The following is a 23,002-nucleotide window of genomic DNA, read 5'->3' as shown; positions in this document are numbered from 1 at the left end:
TGTACGTAGGCCGAGCCTCAGGACTTAGGTAACACTCTACCTTTGCTAACTACCTCTGGAAGAGGGCAGTGGTGTGCCTTGGGTTATAATAAGCTCAGTTGAAGCACGCCAGGGTGACTCCAACTAGGAGCCACGGTGCAAGGCTACGCCAGGAGCGCCAGAAGACTCCAGGGCGCGATTCGAGGCTGGGGTGGAGTAGGGGTGAGGCAGGGAGTGATTGTGGGGATCTCTTTGGCAGGGCTCAAGCCCAGCGCCATCTTGTCCCTCGCGAGTGCGGCTCCGAACTACATTTCCCAGAGGTCGCCGCGTTCTCCGGCCGGCGGCTCTGAGCAGAGCTGTACGCGAGCCGGGTGTTAGTCTCTGAACTGTTGGCTGACGGCCGCGCACGGCAGATTGGAGATGAAACGTCCAGAGCTCGGGGCGGGGGTGGAGACTGAGTATTAAGTCTGTTCAGGCGGAACGGACGGGGTTGGGGAGGGGAGTGTCGGTTACGAAATTGTGTGTGGCTATGTGTCCCAGTGATGTGTGTGTTATTCTGACTGTGTGTGATACCGTGTGTGTGTAGCTTTCTGTGGATGAATCTCCGTGGTGTGATTGTTAATATGTGACCGTGTGTAATACTGTGTGCTGGTGTGGGCTACCTGTGACTGTGTGTCCCTGTGGTGGGTGTGTGGATTGTTTCTGTGGGATCGTGTATTCCTCTTTTGTGCAGGCATAGGGAGCTTTGTTATTGTGCCTCTGTGACTGCGCCCTAGTGGGGATTGTGACTGTGTAGCACTGTGTGCGGAAGGAAGGGGGAACCTGAGACTGAGGCTGTTAACTTTGTGTCTACTGGTGGGTGTGTGACTATGCAGCACTGGATGTGTGAATTTGGGGAGACTGTGTCAGTTACTGTGTCACATGTAGTCATGTATGAGACACAGGATGGCTCTGCCCCTGTAAAAATCCTGATTATTCTCTATGACGTTGAGGTTGAGATGGAAGCCCGGGTCTCCTCTGATAGCCTTCCCCTGGTCAGGGAGGGGCAAGTGAGCAAGGTGACCTTGTCATCTGGACCTCAAGAAAGGTTTGTTGTCTCCTTGCCCCATCTCTGTTACCGGGCTCAATGGGTCTGTCCCTTGTGGTGCATAGCCAGTGCACACACCAAGTACTTTTGAGTAAAGCAGAAGCATTTATTACTTGTGACAAGTAAGGAGACAGAGAGCTAGCTCTCAAAGTACTGTCTCTCCAAAGCTGGACGGGGAAGTTTTAAACCTGGGGGGCATGCATAGTCCTGAAAGGGCAGGCATGGTAAAGAGAGGTTACTCTAGGTTACCAAAAACTGCAAGCAAGCAGGTGTTTTGGTTGTTTGTTTGCACTCTAACCTTTTTGAAACATCTGGCGTTTGGAACTTTCTGCAATTTAACAGTTTATGCAAAACAAAGCACACTTTGGTGTGCTTTAACCCCATCCTTTCCCTACTGCTGCTTAGCTAACATATCCTTCTCCAAGAGAGATCTCCAAGGAGGAGAAAATAATGGTTGTGACATCTAAAAGTCGTACATAAGGTGGCTTGGTATTTTCTCTTTGTTTGTAAAATGCTTTATTTTTTCAGGAGGTGTTTTTTTTCTTTCTTGGCTAACTCCTAACAAAGACCCATGAAGTAAACTGGAACCTACTGTTTCTCTTTGGAAATATCTTCCTTGCATTTGTAATTTTAAAAATTAATATGTATGCTGAGTATTCTGATTTTACATATGTATATATATGTAACCATGTAGATACATATATGTACACACGTATATATACACACATGTGTATACATATATATTTTTTAAATACTTTCATTTAAATGATGTTGTAACTTCCCACATAATTGAAAGTTATTTGAGAATATTTTTAATATTAGACAGTGTTGTTTTTTCATGTGTGACTAACCCAATATCCATTCTCTCCTTTATTGCTATAAAAATCCGGATTTTTGTTTGAAGGGGCAGTGTGCTCAGCTTAACAAAAAACAAATAGGAAGGGAATTCCCTGGTGGTCCAGTGGTTAGGACTCCCACGCTTCCACTGCAGGGGGCATGGGTTCGATCCCTGGTCAGGGAACTAAGATCCTGCAAGCTGCACAGCATGGCCAAAAACAAACAAACAAAAAACATGTTTTAGTTTCCCTTATAGTTGTAAACAAAAGCTGTTAGATTGGATTTCTTAGTTCTTTAAAGGGGTGGGGATGGGGCAGGCTCAGTGGGTATGTATTCTTTTGGCCTTCCTCCTTTCTCCTTCCTGCCTGGAAAGTGGATATAGAGCTGCATATGGAGCAGCCATCTTATAACCATGTACTTACTAGGAAAGGAAGCATAAGAAAATTTACCGTATTATATTAAATGAAAATAGAGGATTTTAAATGGTATATATTGTATGAAAGTTTTTGGTAAACAAAACAAAATTTACCTATAGGTGCATGAAATGTATAGTAGCATTTTAATTCTTTTCATTTTAATGTGGGCTGAAATAAAAACACGTGAGAACTGTGAGTTTCAGTTTTATTTGGGGACTTACTGAGCACTATACCTTGGGAGACAACCTCTCAGATAGCTCTGAGAAATTACTCTGAAGAGGTGAAGGGGTACACACAGTTAAGGATACATCTCGGTAGAAGGTTACTGCCAGTCATGAGGAACAAATATCTCAAGTAATGATTTTAGTGCTTTTCTAAGTTTGGGAAGATGTAAGAATCCAAGTTCATTTAAAAATTCTCCTGAAATAATTCTAACTATCTAAAGGCCCATTTTTGCAGAGCACAGAGTGACTCATCCTGAATTCCTTTCAAGATGTAAGTCAGTGACTATAGTGGCTAATGGCTTGATTCTTGTAGAACTGGATGGTGTACAACATTTTTTGTTTTACAGTTTCCCCCTTTTGGTCATAAGTTCAACCAAGGTTTGTGAGGCATTTTGTGACCAATTTGTCCCATGGTGCTAGGAAGGCTCATTCCTAGGTATGGCGAGGATTTCATTGATGGGCCACTCAGTGTGCTGTTACTGGACTAGGCATTGTTAATGGTAGTCATAAAAGTTTCTGTACCATCTGTCTTACTAGTCTGTTATGGTCTAGGAAATGATTCCCTCTTGCTGCTTCTTCCCATATCTAGGGTTACACTACTGCAATCATTTTGACCTTATATGTATATGTAAAACTATATTTAGTTAATTGTTTCAGGTTGCTTAGTCATCATTATCTTTATTGGAGGCTCAGTCACATTTGGTAATGCAAAAAACAATAATTTTATAAAATAGGCAGGGTATAAGTAATACAGCTAGTAGCATTGATAAGATCATAAGTAAGAATTTAAACCAAGAGCTTCCATTAGGTGTGGCCCAGTATATCCCCAGTCATCTGACCCAGTGTGTTCCTTACCAATCGCTATCTTTAAAGGTAATGATATATAAGCATTATTCATAAGGCACTCAGCCCAATTTCCTAGTGTTATTAGGCTGGTTATCTTTAGTATGATTTAATTGTTCCCAGCAAACAAATTGTTCCCTTAAATTTAAACAACCATGGCCTGGTATTAGCCATATAAATCCATCCCATGACTGAGGGAGGGTCCCTCCTAATAATCAGGAGTATATATTCTTTCACTGAAATTAGCTCATTTCTCTGAGCTTGAGTAACTTTAAAATTCATATTTATGTCCAGGGTCAGAGCAAGTATGATTGGTTGGCCAACTGAGGGGGTCCCATCTAGTAATATCAATAGTGGCCCGAAGAGAACTATAACTTCTTTCTTCTATAATAAATTTCCTAAGGACTATCCAATCATTGCCTTGGAGAGGAGAAATCCCCCAAGGTAACCCAAAAGCACTGGACATAAGTAATTGACCATAAGCCCAACAATTGGATTAAGTTTTAAACTCTGTAGAATTTTGCCTGTAATAGAAAACATTTGATTCATATGCAGAAGTCCAAGAGATCAAGAGAACACTATAAATAATCATACAAGTCAGGTCTAGCATCTTGGGATAGCTATTTCTGATGTTGTCTTCTTGTCCTGGTGTGCCATTTCCTCTCTGTTTGAGCATTGTTTTAAGGTGAGTTTGAGGTCAGCAGTGCTCTGTATAGACCAGTACAGTGTAGGGGCCCATTTTAAGTGGGAAATATGATTCTAAGAGTGAATTTCTTCACTTTTGCTGCACATCAACTAGTTTAAGGGTCCTTTCATCTAGGTTGGAGACAGTCCTTTAAATCAGGGGTTCCCAACCCCTGGGCTGCGGACCTGTACTGGTCCGTGGCCTGTTAGGAACCGGGCCGCACAGCAGGAGGTGAGCGGCTGGCGGGTGAGTGAAGCTTCTTCTGCTGCTCCCTATTGCTCCCCACTGCTCTCATTACTGCCTGAACCATCCCCCTCCCCCCTTCCACCCCATCCGTGGAAAAACTGTCTTCCACAAAACCAGTGCCTGGTGCCAAAAGGGTTAGGGACTGCTGCTTTAAATGATGTTTCTTCATATGTATATAATCTCCTGGTTGTAGGTCACAGGGCATCTGATCTTCATCTAAAGATAGACTACTGTGATAAGCTTCAGAAACAAACCTAGAATGTCTTTTAATAATTCAGTTAAACTTTTGTAATAACACAACGTAGTAACAAGGAGTCATCCAGGAAGTGAGTCTTAGGTAGTAAACACAAACCCTCAGAAGCAATTAACAACACTAGAACTTAACATACATAAAGTAATATCACTAAACCATAATTTTTCTCTCTAAAATTATCCTGATTTCTACCAAAGATAGTCAAATTAAGACTAATTGTTTGCAAAATAAGTTTGGTTTCAATAAACTTAGCCTGATTATTCACATAAGTGTAATTCATCCTACAGGCTCTTTTAAATTGGCTGTGCTGGAACTTTTTATAAGGAATCTCAGATTGAACTTTTAAAAGGCCTCTTAAGGCCAGGAAAGCCCTGCCAAGGACTTGCCACCTGTGATGGGTATAGATTTGGATGAATTCCTCCCTTCTCAAGGTCCCCAAAATAACTCAAAATTCCTGTACCGTCAGGAAGTGGCCTTCCTTATTTACCTGGTAAGGCTGCTGGGAACCTAGGAGTTTCCAATTTCTGGAGGGATCGGGTAGAAAAGATAAATGTTTCTACTGTGCTTACAAAAGTATAGTTTACCAAATTGCTGTCAGTTATAATTAGCTTAAGGGGGAGGGTTTCCTTATATCTGGAAAACAAAGATTAAAAACCAGTAATATTTCAGACAAAAAAGTCATAAAAACTATCATTCAGCCCTATGTAGCTAATTCTTGTTGATCTTGCTCTTTTGTTAACAGTTTTATGAAGCCATCAGGGTTTCCATTAGAATTCTTTAATTTCTTACCCAGTTCAGTGGTATGATGTAAAAATTATCAGAAACCTGTACTGGTCAAAAGGTCCTTTCTATGAATCTTCTTGAAGATGAAGCATTTTTATAAAAGCATCAGAGTACAATAACTGCCTATAAATGACAAAAGACTTAAAAACACATGGTCAAAGATCTGATTACAATGCAATTGGCAAAGAAACTTGGTTACTTCTGTAACATAGAACAATTAAAGATAACAACTAGAATTATGACTGATAACATTATACTAGAACATACCAGACTTTTAGGAATTCCACGTAATTTCTAGAATAGCTATATTAATAACATTTATCCATACAGTATATCCTAAGAGGGTTTATCACCATTCATTTGATAATGCTTCCCATGTTCTTTAATATACCAAATAAGCCTAATTAGTTTAATATCTTTCTCTGATAAGGAGAGAAAACAAATCTCTTGAGATGTTCCAGGGGACCTCTGGAAAATGTCAAGTTTATTTCAGGTCAATAACACTTCATTTAGAAGTTGATTTTTGGAAAGTTTGTCAAAAACATCAAATAGGATTATAGGTGCTGTGAAACAATACTTTTTCACTTAACTAAAGTGACAATAAAAGATTTCAAAGGCAAATACAGATAGTTACAACAGATTACTTAAAAGGTAAAGAAACTTTTATAATCTGTTATTAAAGCAGATCATTATTCCAGGAAAATTTTGTCCTCTTAACAGAGAGGGAAACAAATTCTAGTTTTGCACCACCTTACCTTTAATATTAAAATTCATTTACTCAATTAAATTTATTCTAATCTTAGTCCTGATCACACATTAAACTCTTTGCCCAGGGTTTCTTTTCCATTACTTTCTATAATTTCCTTTTTATCTCCAGATTTTGTCCATTTCTCTTCTATCTGACCTCTCTTTCAGACAAAATTACTTTCTTTTCCCTTAACAAAATGTATTTCAATTCCTTATACCTTCTTTTTCCTTGGATACAAGGATGTTTCCTAATTAATTTTTTTAAAATTTATTCTTGGCTGTTAGGTCTTCGTTGCTGCGTGTGGGCTTTCTCTAGTTGCGGCGAGTGGGGGCAACTCTTTGGTGCGGTGTGCGGGCTTCTCATTGCGGTGGCTTCTCTTGTTGCAGAGCACGGGCTCTAGGCGCATGGGCTTCAGTAGTTGCAGCACGTGGGCTCAGTAGTTGTGGCATGTGGGCTGTAGAGCGCAGGCTCAGTAGTTGTGGCTCATGGGCTTAGTTGCTCCATGGCATGTGGGATCTTCCCGGACCAGGGTCGAACCCATGTCCTCTGCATTGGCAGGAGGATTCTTAACCACTGTGCCACCAAGGAAGCCCCAGAAGTTTTTAATTTTAATGACATCTGACTTATCAAGTTTTATTTTTCAGGGACCATATTTTTGGTGTTTCTAGGAAAAATCATTGCCAAACCCAAAGTCACCTAGATTTTCTCCCATGTTATCTTCTAGAAGTTTTTGTGTTTTTGTTTTTTTTAGTTTTACACTGTAAAGTTAGGCCCATGATTTATTTTGAATTTTTTTTTAAGTCATAAAGCCTGGTCCAGATTCATTTTCTTAATGTGGCTATCAAGTTGTTCTAGCAGTATTTGTTGATTGTTACATTTCTCCGTTGACTTGTCTTTGCTGTCTTGTCAAAAATCAGTTGGCTCTATTAGTTTGGATCTATTTCTGAGCTCTCTATTATATTCCATTTATCTACTTGTCTGTTCTTTTGCCAGTACACACTGTCTTGATTACTGTGTCTTTATAGTAAATCTTGAAGTTGATAGTGTTAGTCCTCCAACTTCTTCATCTTCAGTATTGTTTGACTATTCTGGGTCCTTTGTCTTTTCATATAATCTTTAGAATCAGTTTGTCAATATCTACAAAATAACTTGTAATTTTAATATAGCATTGACTCTATAGGTCAAGTTTGGAATACCTGTCATATTAACAATATTGGGTTATGAACATAGAATTTTTTAATATTTATGAACATAGAATATTAATTTATTTAGTTCTTTCATTTCTTTCATCAGAGTTTTCTAGTTCTTCTCATATATCTCTTGTACATATTTTGTTAGATTTATTCCTCAGTACTTTTTTGGTTCTAATGTAAATAATTATGTGTTTTTAATTTCAAATTCCTATTTTTCATTGCTGGTGTATAGGAAAGTACTTGACTTTTGTACATTAACCTTATGTTTTGCAACCTTGGCTATAATCACTTATTAGTCCCATGAGTTTTTTGAGCATCCTTCAGGATTTTTACACATTCAACCATGTCATCTGCCGATAGCTTTATTTCTTACTTCCCAATCTGTATACGGTTTCTTTTTCTTGTTGCATTAGATAAGACTTCCAGTACAATACTGAATATGAGTGGTGAGAGCAGATATCCTTCCCTTGTTCCTGCTTTTAGAGGGAAAGCCTTTATTTCCTCACCATTAAATATGATGTTACCTGTTAGTTTTTGGTAGATGTTCTTATCAAATTGAAGAAGTTTCCTCTATTTCCAGTTTCCTGAGAGGGTTTTAATAATGAATGAGTATGGAATCTTTTCATATGCTTTTTCTGCATCTATTGATATGATCATATGATTTTTCTTCTTTAGCCTGTTGATATGATAGATTAATTACTTGATTTTGAAATGTTGAGCCAGTCTTGCATGCATGGGAGAAATCCCACTTGACTGTGGTATGTAATTACTTTTCTACATTTGTTGGATTTGATTTTCTAATAATTTGTTGAGGATGTTTGCTTTTATATTCATGAGAGATATTGGTATGTAATTTTCCTTCCTTACAATGTCTTTATCTGATTTTGGTATTAGGGTAATGACAACCTCATAGAATGAGTTAGGACATCATTCTATTTTCTGGAATAGATCACAGATAATTAGTATTTCTACCTTAGACATTTGGTAGAATTCACCAGTGAAATCATCTGTGCCTGATGTTTTCTGTTTTGAAGGTTGTTATTCATTTCCTCTAACAAATATGGACATATTCAGATTATCCATTTTTTTGTGTGTCTTTTGGTAGATTTTGTCTTTTGGGGGATTTGTTTTGTAAGTCATCTAATTTGCTGGGATACAGGTATTCATAGCATTTCCTTATTATACTTTATATTTCTGTGAGGTTGGTAGTTAAGCCCTCTTTTTCATTCTGGATTTTAGTACCTTCTCCCTTTTTATTTTCATGGTGGTTTTAGCCAAATATTTGTCATTTTGTTGATCTTTCACTTGATTTAAAAAAATTTTTTGACTGCGCCATGTGGCATGTGGGATCTTAGTTCCCCAACCAGGGATCAAACCCACGCCCCTTGCACAGAGTCTAAACCACTGGATCACCAGGGAAGTCCCTTGTTGATCTTTTAAGGAAACAGATTTTGGTTTCATTTATATATTTTTTCTATTATCTCTTCCATTTATTTCTCATCTATTCCTTATTATTTCCTTCCTCTTCTTGTTTTAGGCTTTCCCCCCTAGCTTCTTAAGCTGCAAAGTTAGGTTACTGATTTGAGATTTCTTTTTCTTTTTTAAAATATAAGCATTTACAGCTATAAATTTACCTCTATGTGCTGCTTTATATGCATCTCATTAGGTTCATTTTCATCTGAAAATATTTTTCTAATTTTCCTTATTTTTTGTTTGACCCTTAGGGTTAATTAGTAATGTGTTTAATTTCCAAATATCTGTGAATTTTTCAAATATCTTGGATTTCTAATTTAATATCATGTGACTGAAGGATATACTTTGTATGACTTTAATCCTTTTAAATTTATTAAGATTTGTTTCATGTCTCAGTGTGTTTTATCCTGGAGAATGTTTTATATGTATATGCTTGAGAACAATGTGTATTTTGCTCTTATGGGGTGGAGTTTCTATTGATGCCTATTATCTAAGTGATTCATAGTTTGTTCAAGTCTTCTATTTTCTTGTTGACCATCTACCTAGTTGTTCTAGCTGATATTGAAACTGACTTTGAAGGCTCTACCTATTGTGAAATTGTCAATTTTTGCTTCATGTATTTTGGAGCTCTGTTTTTATCTGCATTCCATGTTTATTTGGGCATTTTTATATAGTAACTTTAAAATCCTTATAATTCCAACATCTTTGTCATCTTGGTTTGTTTTGGTCTTTTTTCATTCAAGTTGAATATTCCTTGTTCTTGCTAGGATGAGTAAGTTTTGACTGTACCTCAATGATATGGGTTATAATCTTATGACACTCTGGTTCCTATGTAAATCTTGTTACTTGTTGATAAGCAGGAATTTAGTCATGGCTCTCTTTACACACATAGTATTTGGAGCCCCCACTGGCTGGAAAGGGAAAGGACCTTTGTTACTGCTTCATTGGAGTGATAATTCACATATTGCCCCTGTAAATGTCTGTCAGTGCCAAGTCGCAACAGTAGTCAATGCCCCAGTTGTACTTACACACTCTCAATGCATCTGCCAGCCAGGAAATGAGGTGTGCTTCATGGTTCTTGGGCTAGGTTGGCAGTCAATGCGCTAATCACATACATGATCTTTATAGATGCCCATTATTGATGGGCCAGGATGGCAGTCAGGTCTCTGCTCACACACACAGTGCCTGCATATGCCCATTGCTTGGGAGAAAAGGCATTACTGCTGGGCTGGGATCTTAGGCTGTGCACACACAAGGCCTCTGCAGATGCTTACTGGCAAGAAGGGAGGATGGTGCTGCTAGCTGTTGTGCATAGTAGTGTGAAAGATGGGCATTTTTAAAGTGTTCAGCTAATGCAGAGTTGGCATTGTCAATAGGGTATTGTTCTGCAGGGCAGCAACCTTCTCAGCCCTTTGGATAGGAAAAGGAAGCATACCTTGGGTGTTTTATTTTTTTGTTATTGTTTGGTGTTTTGGTAGTTGTTTGCACCTGGTGGTATTTCTAATTTCAAGTCTTTGGTGCTCAGATAGGAATATATGGGGAGACAAAAACAACAAAACACCCAGTCTTCTGCCAGGGAACTCACCACTGGGCTGGGTTGTTATTCGAATCACAACGTCAATAGATTTGGCCTTCATTACTCCAACTTTCAGATTCTTCTTAAGTTTATTTCATGTATTTTTTCCATGGATTTTAAGTCTAATAAGTGGAGAGTAATAGGGCAAAGTGTGTTTACTCCATCATGTCCAGAAGTATGGTTTCTTATCTTTGCTCTTTTGCACATACAGGATATTTCTCCCCCTCCCTGCTTCTAAGATTTTCTCTTTGGCATGGATTTTAATCAATTTCATTATGATTCCCTTGGAGTAATACCCCCTGTCCCCCTTGTTTCTTGTGATTGGGATAGGTTGAACTTCATGGACCTGTGGGTTTATAATTTTCATGAAATTTGGAAAGTTTTCAGCCATTATTTTAATTAATTAATTAATTAATTTATTTATTTATTTTTGGCCACATTGGGTCTTCGTTGCTGTGCGCGGGCTTTCTCTAGTTGTGGTGACTGGGGGCTGCTCTTCATTGTGGTGCACGGACTTCTCATTGCAGTGGCTTCTAGTTTCAAAGCATGGGCTGTAGGGTGCATGAGCTTCAGTAGTTATGGCATGAGGGCTCAGTAGTTGTGGCTCACAGGTTCCAAAGTGCAGGCTCAGTAGTTCTGGTGCATGGGCTTAGTTGCTCCACAGCATGTGGGATCTTCCCAGACCAGGGCTTGAACCCGTCTCTCCTGCATTGGCAGGTGGATTCTTAACCACTGCACCACCAGGGAAGTCCCTTAGCCATTATTTCTTCAATTATTTTTTCGGCCCCTGCCCATTCTTTTTCCTCTTTTCTAGGGATCTCAATTACACATAATTAGGCTAGTTGAAGTTGTCATACAGCTCTCTGATACTCTTATTTTCTCAGTCTGTTTTTCTCTGTTTCAATTTATATAGTTTTTATTGCTATGTCTTCCAGTTTACTAATGCTTGCTTTTGCAATGTTTAATCTATTAATCCTAGCAACTGTATTTTTATGTCTCAGACATTGTTGTTTTTACCTCCAGATTTGTTTGGGTCTTTTAAATATTTTCGACATTGGTACTTAACATGATCAATCTCTCTTCCTTGTTGGATATGTAGAATATAGTTATGACTTTTGTATTGTCAGTATCTATTATTAAATACAAGATCTATTTTTGTCATTTCTAGTTCTGGTTGTGTTTCTATTGATTTTTTGCATTATAGTCATGTATGCCTGCTTATTTACACTTCTGGTAAAATTTATTTGCTACAGACATTATGAAAGTTACCTTCAATGTGCTTGGTATTTTTGCATTTCTATAAATATACTCAAACTTTGTTCTGTAATATACTTATGTTACCTGGAAACAATTTGTTCAAGATTTGCTTTAAGCTCTGCTAGGTGGGACTAGGAAAGCCTTAATCTAGTGCTAACTCACCTATCTACTGAGGCAATAGCTTTTTGAGTAATCTAACTAGTGCCCTATAAATTATGAGGTTTACCACTCTTGCTGGTGGGGACACAAACTATTCCTGGCTCTGTGTGAGCTCCAAGGATTACCTGTGCTCTTAAGCATTTCTTTTGCTGGCCTCAGGTGGTTTCCTTGATCCCATGCACTGATGAGAACTTGGCTCAATACTCTGCCCTGCAGACTCTAGCCATCACTGCCTCCCTGGACTCTCAGCTCCATCTTGTCTACTTAGGGAGATTACAAAGCTCCCCTTGTATTCCCCCTCACAGTGCTGAGGTGTGGAAATGCTCTCTAGGCAGTAGGCTGGGTCAGGTGTGTGGATCACATTTGTTTATACTTTCTTAGGCATTACCATTGTGTTGCCTGGTGTCCAATGTCTGAAAACCTTTATTTCTCATATTTTATCTAGTGTTTTGTTATTTTAGGCAGGAAGGTAAATCCTGCCTCTATTATTCCCATTTTGACTGGAAACAGAGTATTAAAAAAATAAATTCTATTCTTAAGAATTGAAAGAAGAAAAAAAAAAAACAAAGAATTACAAGAGGAACTACAGAGCTTCCATATGCCCTTCTCCGAGTTTGCCTAATACTAACATTTTACACTACTGTAGTATAATGATCAAGACCAGGACATTAACATTGGGAACAATACTATCATCAAATGACAGGTTTGATTGAATTTCATCAAGTTTTCTCTACTAATGTTCCAAAAATTGAATCCACAATCCGGCATTGTATTTAGTTCCCTTGCCTTTTATGACCTAGAAAAGTTATGAACTTTTGGAGTATTGGGTAAGTTATTTTACAGAAGGGTATTCATTTTGGGTCTGCCTGCAGTTCCTTCATTATTAGAACATAGTTACGCATGTTTTGGTGAGAATACTACCCAAGTGTTTGCCCTTCTTAGTGCATCACCTTGATGCCAGTGTCTCACTGTTGGTGATTATTTGGTTAAAGGGGTGTGTGCAATGTTTTATCTTTGTAATTACTTGGGAGAGATACTTTGAAACAATTCTAATATCCCATTTTTTCCTTATACTTTCACTTTCAACTTTTACCATCCATCAATGGATTGTTTATGTAATTACCACTATTATTATGGTGATTTCCTATTTCCCTCATTCCCTTTACATATATTAATTAGAATTCTTCACCATTAAATTGAACCAGAATCCTTTCCTTGCAGTAGCTAATTTTATGGTTCAGGACAGCAATAAACAGGATAGGTCTGGAACATCCCTTTGTATTTGGGGAAAGAACCCAAAGCTTCCAAGTAGGCTAGGGAAAATGTGGAAAGGATAAAGGAACAAATGAAAATGGAAAGGAATAAATTTTATCAATTTGATCACCAAGAAAAAGTACCAGAAAAAGTACCAAATGTTACATTTTGGTTTATCAGATTAGCAGTCTGTGAAATGACAGGAGTTCATAACAAAATTCAAAGAAAAATGTTAATGTAATGTGACCAAAATGTAGCTGTAATTACAAATAAGGGAGACAATAAGGATGTGTTGTATTTTTTTTTCATTTATTAATGATTCAAAAAAATAAGTGTCAAGCCACATGGTTATTTTATTTCTGTCATTAATTTTAAGTCCGTATATAAGGTTTGGATAGTTCATTGTTTTAATTTGTTCGAGCAAGCAAGAAATATTAAAAACACACAAAGAAGTGTAGGGCAAGTAGCTCTGAAGTACTGTGCAAGAAGAGGGAAATTAATCAGCATTGATGGTAACTCAGAATAACCAGGTAGAGTAGGATATAAGAGCAAATCAGCAGTGTGGTCACATGACAGCTCAGTAAATAGAGTGAGCTATTAATAACAACATTAATAATTATAATACAATTGAACTATTTCAAAGATATGAAATAGCAAGTATCCTAATAAGGGTAACAACAGAGACCCATTCTTTTACTCTGTAGGACATGAATGATCTATCAGTTACATACTTTTAATAACTGCTAAGTTAAGTAAATTACTAATAAGGAATATGTAAAGAAAACATAGCTCAGTATACTCAATGAGAAAACCTTACTACTGCTGATCATGCAAAACTGGGCAAGATACCAATCTCAAAAATTAAAATCTAAAAAAAAAAAAAAAAAATTAAAATCTAATGAATGACAGTGATGTAAATGTATGTAAATATAACAGGTAAATTTTCTTATAAAAATTAATAACCAGTGGCTTTTGATCACTTTGATTATATAACCAGGTCAACTGTCATAAGAAAGAGGTGATGAGTAGCTAAGATTTGCAACCTTATTAACTGTCTCATTTTTTTGTTGTTGTCTTTTCGTTTTTCCTGGTCAGGGGAGATTGCTAAAATCAAAGGTCTACTGATTTTCCAACTGCCAAAACACAGTAAGACAACACTGAATGGAATAAAAAGGAAAATTATAAATAGATACAAAACCCAATTGAAGACATGGTAAATAGGCAGCGTTGTAAACCCTCTTAATTTTAGTGACCAGCTTATAATCATTGCAACAGCTGTAGATTTTCTCCTACTTTTAAAGTTGCCTAACAAATTTAAGAGACGTAAGATTGGGTTAGAATATTTTATGAAATATTTAAAATGCTCATTTTATTTGGATGCCTACTGGTACTGCCTAGAGGTGAAAAGGCTCCTTAAAGGAATTGTGTTGCAAAAGGTATTTAGGGAAATCTGTTGTGTCAAAACAAAACAGAAATTCAAAAAGAATTCAAACATTTGATGACAATGGAAAAGTTAAAACATCTACCATTAAAACAAAATCAAGAGAAAACAAAACAAAACAAATCTACACAAACACCTTGCAGGACCACAAGACTTTAAAATCACATAGTGTCTGGGGGTTCTAACTCTCTGGAGAAGATAAGTATGCCATATAAAACAAGCAAAAAATTAGAATGCAAAAGATATATTTGAGCAGTATTACAAATCACTAAGCCAAAAACAATAAATAGCCAAAAACACAAAAACCAAAAGTAACTGTAAGCAAAACATCCCTGGACAAGAAACTCATATGAAGGCTCCCCTGGTGGTGCAGTGGTTGAGAGTCCGCCTGCTGATGCAAGGGACACAGGTTCGTGCCCCGGTACGGGAGGATCCCACATGCCATGGAGCGGCTGGGCCCATGAGCCATGGCCACTGAGCCTGCGCATCCGGAGCCTATGCTCCACAACAGAAGAGGGCACAACAGTGAGACGACCGCGTACCGCAAAAAAAAAAAAAAAGAAAGAAAGAAACTCATATGAAAATAACTCAAATAATTAATAATTAGGGAAATACATTTCCCATGCATTTAAGAAACGGATTGATAGGCATCATCCTACATAAACGGATATTCAGAATGTTAATTGATATAAAAAGGAGAAATATTTGGTGATATTGAACAAAGCTGAAAGTATATCTCACTTATGAATGAATAATTCTAGTTCTAGAGTGGCCATAAAGTCTGGAAATAGATTTAATTGAGGTAGAATCTCTGCGATAAATTATACTTAAATACACATATTTTTCCAATGAAACTCAGAAATAAATGGGCTTTATATATGTCTTTCATTCAAAAATCTTCTCACCAGTACAACTTGTTCAATGTCAAGTAAGTTGCCTGCCTGCTCTAAAGGCATTCCCACATTCCTTACATTCATAGGGTTTCTTACTATTATGAATTCTCTGATGTTTTGTAAAGGATGAACTATGTCTAAAGGCCTTCCCACATGCCTTGCATTCATAAGGTTTCTCTCCAGTATGAATTCTCTGATGTTCAGTAAGGGCCGAACTGTGTCTAAAGGCCTTCCCACATACCTTACATTCATAAGGTTTCTCACCACTATGAATTCTCTGATGTTGAATGAGGGCTGAAGTAAGTCTAAAGAACTTTCCACACACTTTACATTCATAAGGTTTCTGACCACTGTGAATTCTCTGATGTCGAGTAAGTTCACTACCTACTCCAAAAGCTTTCCCACATTCCTTACATTTATATGGTTTCTCACCAGTATGAATTCTCTGATGTCTAGTCAGGGATGAACTGTTTCTAAATACCTTTCCACATGCTTTGCATTCATAGGGTTTCTTACCACTATGAATTCTCTGATGTCTAGCAAGTTCTCGACAGACTCCAAAAGTCTTCCCACATTCTTTACATGCATAAGGTTTCTCACCAGTATGAATTCTCTGATGTTCAATAAGCTGTGAACGAATTCTAAAGACCTTCTCACATTGTATACATTTGTATGGCTTCTCACCAGTATGAATTCTCTGATGTTCAGTTAGTTGTGAATGAAATCTAAAGTCCTTGCCACATTCCATACATTTGTAAGGTTTCTCATCAGTATGGATTTTCTGATGTCTAGTAAGTTGTGCATGCACTCTAAACGATTTCCTACAGAAAGTGCATTCATAGGATTTCTCACCATCATGAATTCTTTGAAGTGCAGTGATTTTTTCAGTTCTTCTAAAAGTCCTTCCATATTGCTTACATTTATAGCACTTCTGATCATCACAGTGTACACTATGGTCTTCACAAAAACTAAATGCATTCCCACATTCCATACATTTACAAGGTTTCATACCAGTATGAATATTCAGTTGTAGGGTATGTGGGTCATCTACTCCAAAGGTTTTCCAATATCTACTATGTTCAGAGGTTTTCTCAGTATATATTTTCTCATATTCATCAAAGTTTAAGTCACAACTAAGGACCTTCCCAAATTCCTTACAGGGCTTCTCACTATCATGAATTCTCTGATGTAATGTAAGAGATTTATGATTTTTGTAATTGGGTACTTTTTCAGAGATGATTTTCATTTGACTGAAATATCCCACTTCAGGTCTTTGCACTTCAGTCTTCCTTTTGCTTTGCCAATCACTCCTGACAATGGAGTTCTCAAGGCCAACTAATTTACTACTTTCTATTACTTCCCAATGAGAATCATTTTTTTCAATAATGTCCTTCTCTGTAGATAAAGTCTCTTTGTCACACTTGGATTCCAAGTCTGAAAGAAAGGGAAAAAAACAATTTCTTTTTTCATGTGTAACAAAGATAAAATAGTTATAAAATGCACAGGAGAAAAACTGAAAATAATTCACAGTATAAGTGAATGATTAAAATACTGTTATGAAGTTTGAGGAAAGGTAAAGAGAACTCAGAGAATGATAAGAGTATAACATAAGGTTGTGAGGTTTGTGCTAAGAGAAATGGATTAAGTCAGTGGGTCTGAAATTTTGGTGTTGATCATCATCTAGTAAGCTTGTCAAGTACTGATGTTCATGAACTAATCCAGATAAACTGAATCAACACCTATAGATGTGGAAATCAGTCATCAGTATCTTGTAGAGATACTGCAAATACAGATCAAAATTTGATTATTGATACATACTAACAATTTTCTGATACTTTTCTTCTTTTACAATATAATCCCAATACTTTATCATCGATAACAGGGTGCTGCTTGTAAAACAACATTTTAATCCATTATCCCCTTTCACCTAATCATTTTCACCTTCTGCATCAAACCACATTTCCTATCATTTAGAGATACCCACAAGATATTTCATTTCTCAGAAATGGAATCCTTATATACTACTTCCTTTTCGTTGTCTGGGTCTAAAAGTTACCACCCTCTGAAATTAGGTACTAGCTGACTCTAAGTAAGTTCATATCTATGTCTCTATTCCAATATCTAGTTCCTTGCCCTCATACCCATTTTTCCAATTGTGTAATCTGTAATTTTCTCTGTTATCATACTGTTTATTTCCTTATTAAACTCCAAAAGGACAAATAAAATCATTATATGTGCCACTGAATAGCAAGCCCCAAGGTCATAGTAATTTATAATTACAGGAAAAGCAAATCACTGGTTGAAAGCAATGTGAGAATAAAAGCCAATATTACAAAAAGAAGTCACTGGAGAACACAATTACCAGAATAATTATATAACTATAAGAATCTCCATGCCTTTAAAACCTCACACTACACTACAGTGATTTTATATATAAATTTATATACATGAAAATTATAGTAAGATACATTCATATATATAATAGTGTTTATAAATGATTGTTTTCCAATTGCCTCTCCACCTACGCATACTGTCTCCATCACTGCTGTTAATTTCCTCCTATGCAAAATCATGAGTTTCTTCATCCCAATAAAGATGGTGTTTTATTTACCTCTCTTCAGTAACATTTTCACTATTATTCATCTATCCTCCTGAAATCCTAGTCTATATTTAAATGTTTTCCTTCATGCTCTTTCCCAGGTATTCCTTTCCATTTTCTTATTCTCAAAGCTAACCACTGCTATACTGCCTAAAATAGTATCAGAATGTTTTAGATATTATAATAGGTATTTCCCATATTTTAAAGCTTATGCAATTCTGAGTAAACCTGCAGCTGAAAAGGAGAATTTGGTAACAGAATGATATGTAAAATGTGGTGAAGGTGGGCAAGAGTGTAAGGCACTTTGTAACGAAAGGTCTCTTGGACCTAGCTGGAGATTGGCAATCAGATGAGGGAACAACCTATGGAAAATCCAAAGTGACTGATATACATTGCATGATAAAAGGCAAAAATAATTTCTTGTGACTGAATTATGTATAATTAAGGTGAAATAATGCAAACACCATTATTTGACTGAAACAATAAAATCATAAATGAATGCCAGTATCAGTAAATTAAAAGTACTTCCAATTAGAAATGAAGACACTTTCTATCAAATAACTGTTTAGTTATTGTAGAAATGTAACAGAAATTACAAAACTTTCAGGGAATGGTGGAGTTGAAAATATTGCACATTAAAATTCTATGAAACTCAATATTAGTCACATAGAAAGTAAGAATTTAGACACTTATATTGATAAAACTGAAAGAATGAAAACCAATGTATACATTCCATTCAAGAAGACAGAAAAGAACAAAGTGACCTAAAGAAAAGGTGAGAGGAGAATTCAATAAATATAGAATCAGAATGTGATGAGTTAGAGAACATATAAAGAATATAATCAACAAATATAAAAAGTGAAAGAAATCAAAGATGACACAAACAGATGGAGAAATATACCATGTCCTTGGATTGGAAGAATCAATACTGTGAAAATGACTATACTACCCAAAGCAATCTACAGATTCAATGCAATCCCCATCAAACTCCTAGTGGTATTCCTCACAGAATTAGAACAAAAAATTTTACAATTCGTATGGAAACACAAAAGACCCAAATAGCCAAAGCAATCTTGAGAAAGAAAAACGGAGTTGGAGGAATCAGGCTCCCTGACTTCAAACTATACCACAAAGCTTCAGTAATCAAGACAGTATGGTACTGGCACAAAAACAGAAAAGTAGATCAATGGAACAGGATAGAATGCCCAGAGATAAACCCACACACATATTGTCATCTAATTTACGAGAAGGGAGGCAAGAACATACAATGGAGAAAGGACAGCCTCTTCAATAAGTGGTGCTGGGAAAACTGGACAGCTACATGTAAAAGAATGAAATTAGAACACTCCCTAACACCATACACAAAAATAAACTCCAAATGGATTAAAGACCTAAATGTAAGACCAGACACTATAAAACTCTTAAAGGAAAACATAGGAAAAACACTGACACAAACAACAGCAAGATCTTTTTTGACCCACCTGCTAGAGTAACGGAAATAAAAATAAACAAATGGAACTTAAAAAAAATCCAATTAAAAAATGGATGGAAGGGGCTTCCCTGGTGGCTCAGTGGTTGGGAGTCTGCCTGCCGATGCAGGGGACACGGGTTTGTGTCCTGGTCTGGGAGGATCCCACATGCTGCGAAGCAGCTAGGCCCGTAAGCCATGGCCACTGAGCCTGCACGTCTGGAGCCTGTGCTCCACAGCGGGAGAGGCCACAATGGTGAAAGGCCCGTGTAACGCAAAAAAAAAAAAAAAAATGGATGGAAGACCTAAATAGACATTTCACCAAGGAAGACATACAGATGGCCAAGAAGCACATGAAAAGATGCTCAACATCACTAATTATTAGAGGAATGCGAATCAAAACTACAATGAGGTATCACCTCATGCCAGTCAGAATGGCTATTATCAAACAATCTAGAAACAATAAATGCTGGAAAGGGTTTGGTGAAAAGAGAACCCTCCTGCACTGTAAGTGGGAATGTAAATTGAAACAACCACTATGGAAAACAGTATGGAGGTTCCTTAAAAAACTAAAAATAGAACTACCATATGACCCAGCAATCCCACTACTAGGCATATACCCTGAGAAAAGCATAATTCAAAAAGAGACATGTACCACAATGTTCATTGCAGCACTATTTACAATAGCCAGGACATGGAATCAACCTAAATGTCCATTGACAAATGAATGGATAAAGAAGATGTGGCACATATATACAATGGAATATTACTCAACCATAAAAGAAACGAAATTGAGTTATTTGTAGTGAAGTTGATGGACCTAGAGTCTGTTATACAGAGTGAAGTAAGTCAGAAAGAAAAACAAATACCATATTCTAACACATATACATGGAATCTTAAAAAAAAATGGTATTGATGAACCTAGTTGCAGGGCAGGAATAAAGATGCAGACATAGAGAATGGACTTGAGGACATGGGGTGGGAGGGGTAAGTTGGGGCGAAGTGAGAGAGTAGCATCAACATATATACACTACCAAATGTAAAGTAGTTAGCTAGTGGGAAGGAGCAGCATAGCACAGAGAGATCAGCTCTGTGCTTTGTGATGACCTAGAGGGGTGGGATAGGGAGGATGGGAAGGAGGCTCATGAGGGAGGGGATATAGGGTCATATGTATGCATATGGCTGATTCACTTTGGTGTACAACAGAAACTAACACAGTATTGTGAAGCAATTATACTCCAATAAAGATCTATTAAAAAAAATAAATGACAAATGAAAGAACCATCACAGAGGGTATTTTTTAAATGTTATAAGACTCATATGTCAACCAATTTGAAAATGTTGACTTATGAATTATTTTCTAGGTAAATAAATACTGAAAACCCCAGAAGCCATAAAAGTTGAAAAATGAACAATTTGCTAGAAAGAGAAAATTGTCAAAGACTTACCTCCCATGAAACAAAAAATCATAAGCATGCCTATTGCCCAGGTTGTGGCAATAAACCAGGTAATGAACCATGGCTCCTAAAATAAAGATCTGAGTCACGACCTGGAGCAGGTAAGGTAGAAGATGTGCCCTTGACTGTTGTGACAGAAGCAAGAATGTTTTTTAATATTAATGAACCATAACAAAAAGACACAGATCATCAAAGGAGACCACCATTTTGACAATACAATAATCAAAAGAGGGTTAAAAGTACTTTGTGTACCTAAACATGTTAACTAAACAACTAAAAATTTATAGCTAGAATTAATTTTTTAAAAAGGAACAAAACACATAAAACATGGAAGACCAGAAGAACTCACTTTTAACCAATTCAGGTGTTTGGTCTGGGATAGGGAAGGTATAGGGTGAGCCTGGGAAAGCTTCAGAAAGCAATAGTAAATTCAAAGAAGAAAGAATCAAGTCAAAGGTACAGAAAAATCCATAAGGAATTAGTATTTATACAGCTAGGCATCAACAAAGACTGTGATGGGCTAAAGTATACTAAACCAATGAAAATCAACAAATCCATAATGATACATAAATAAGAAGTCAGAAAATTTCAAGTGCACCATTTGAGGTGGCTAATTAGTTACAATCATATAAAGAGTATAATCAAACACTTGCTGCCTTTTCCATTAGATTTCAAGTTTATCAAGTAGCATGAGGGTAACTAATTAAACGTATTAGAAGGAATGACGGACTTAGTACAACACTGATTTAAATGAAGGTTTTCAATTGTAAAGAGCATTAAGTGAATTGTTGATGAGGAACTGTGTATTCATAGAATGCTAAAGTAGGACCAGAGAGATCCCTTTCTGACCATAATATCTGAATTAGTTCCATTATTCTTCATCCCTTTATTTTGCTTACTTTTCTTCATAGCACATATCACTATCCATGATATATTTTCTAATCATTTATTTACCTATTTATTATATATCTCACTTACTAGTATGTTAGTTCCATGACATTAAGATCTGTATTGATCTTTCTTACCATTGTACTTATAGGGCTAACACAATATCTATCTTACTGTACACACCGATTAAGTGTTGATTATATAAATGACCAAGATTTTTTTGTCAGTGAAGACATTTATGTAAGTCTAAATACAAGAGGAACTAGGGGAAATGTTGGTTGAATTGAGGAAGATCTTAATTTCCTTCCCCAAGTATCAGGCTTTTTTCCCATATGGGTTTAAAGGGAGTTTCCCCAAAACATCACAGGGGCCAACCTCCTCTTGGACAGGCTGGGCTTTTTACTCTGGTGATGGCTTTCCTTGCTTCATCAAGTCCTCACTTACCTAGCCCCGTTTACTTGTCACATTCCTCATAACCCTCCAGGGCAACTTCCCTTCCACTAATAAGGCTGTCAAAACTGGCTTAGAAATGGAACACTCTGTTTACAACAAAGAAATGTAACATAATATATAGAAATATATAAGAATCATAACCAATTCTAAAAAACACTTTTGAGAATTGGTTAAGTTTTTAATAAATGAGGTTGAAATGAAAGACTTCAGAGAAGATAAATATGAGAAGATTGAAAGAACATTCACCTTAAAGTGACCATAGAATTACAAAGTATAAAGAGAGTATAAATTTTCTGACCTCTTATTTATGTATCATTATGGATTTGTTGATTTTCATTGATTTAGTATACTTTAGCCCATCATAGCTTTTGATTGTTAATGGCTAGCTGTATAAATACTTTACCAGACAGGTAAAGAAATGTCTTCTTTTATTTAAACCCATGCTATCTCTTTGCCTTAAGAGGCAGTATGTTGTAACAGCTAAGAATATCAACTTTGGCATCAGACTGCTTGGGTAAGAAAACCTGCTTCTGACACTAACTAGTTATGTAACCCTGGAGGGGTAGCCTAAATACTCTTTGTCTTAGCAATCTCTTCAAAGAACAATAATGCAAGTAGTATTTATGCCATAGGGTTGTAGAATTAGATAACTCAGTATATTAAAAGGGTTTAAATCGGGGCCTGGTACAAGGCAAGAACTATGTGAGCTGAGAGGAAAACAAGGAGCTTTCTAAAACATTAAAAGGTCCTTGCTGGAATACTGACTTAACGTTAAATGCAAAGTTCTTTA

The 23,002-nt window shown here is 36.7% G+C and overlaps 1 protein-coding gene across 5 annotated transcripts in view; it reads right to left on the bottom strand.

Moving 5' to 3' along the window:
- Nucleotides 1–13,276: 13,276 nt before the first annotated feature.
- ZNF529 (zinc finger protein 529) overlaps nucleotides 13,277–23,002 on the bottom strand; it is a 30,685-nt gene continuing 20,959 nt past the window's right edge. For all 5 annotated transcript variants that reach the window (XM_029212515.1, XM_029212504.1, XM_029212525.1 and 2 more), the window contains one exon: nucleotides 13,277–16,781. In XM_029212515.1, coding sequence (XP_029068348.1) covers nucleotides 15,379–16,781 — 1,403 coding nt within the window. In that variant the 3' untranslated portion in view covers nucleotides 13,277–15,378. The remainder of the gene's footprint in view (nucleotides 16,782–23,002) is intronic.

Source organism: Monodon monoceros, unplaced genomic scaffold, assembly GCF_005190385.1.
Source record: "Monodon monoceros isolate NGI ecotype Baffin Bay Population unplaced genomic scaffold, NGI_Narwhal_1 Super_Scaffold_10, whole genome shotgun sequence".
NCBI lineage: Eukaryota > Metazoa > Chordata > Mammalia > Artiodactyla > Monodontidae > Monodon > Monodon monoceros.
The sequence above is the reverse complement of the archived record's forward strand: the minus strand, read 5'-3'. Positions and strand labels throughout refer to the sequence as shown.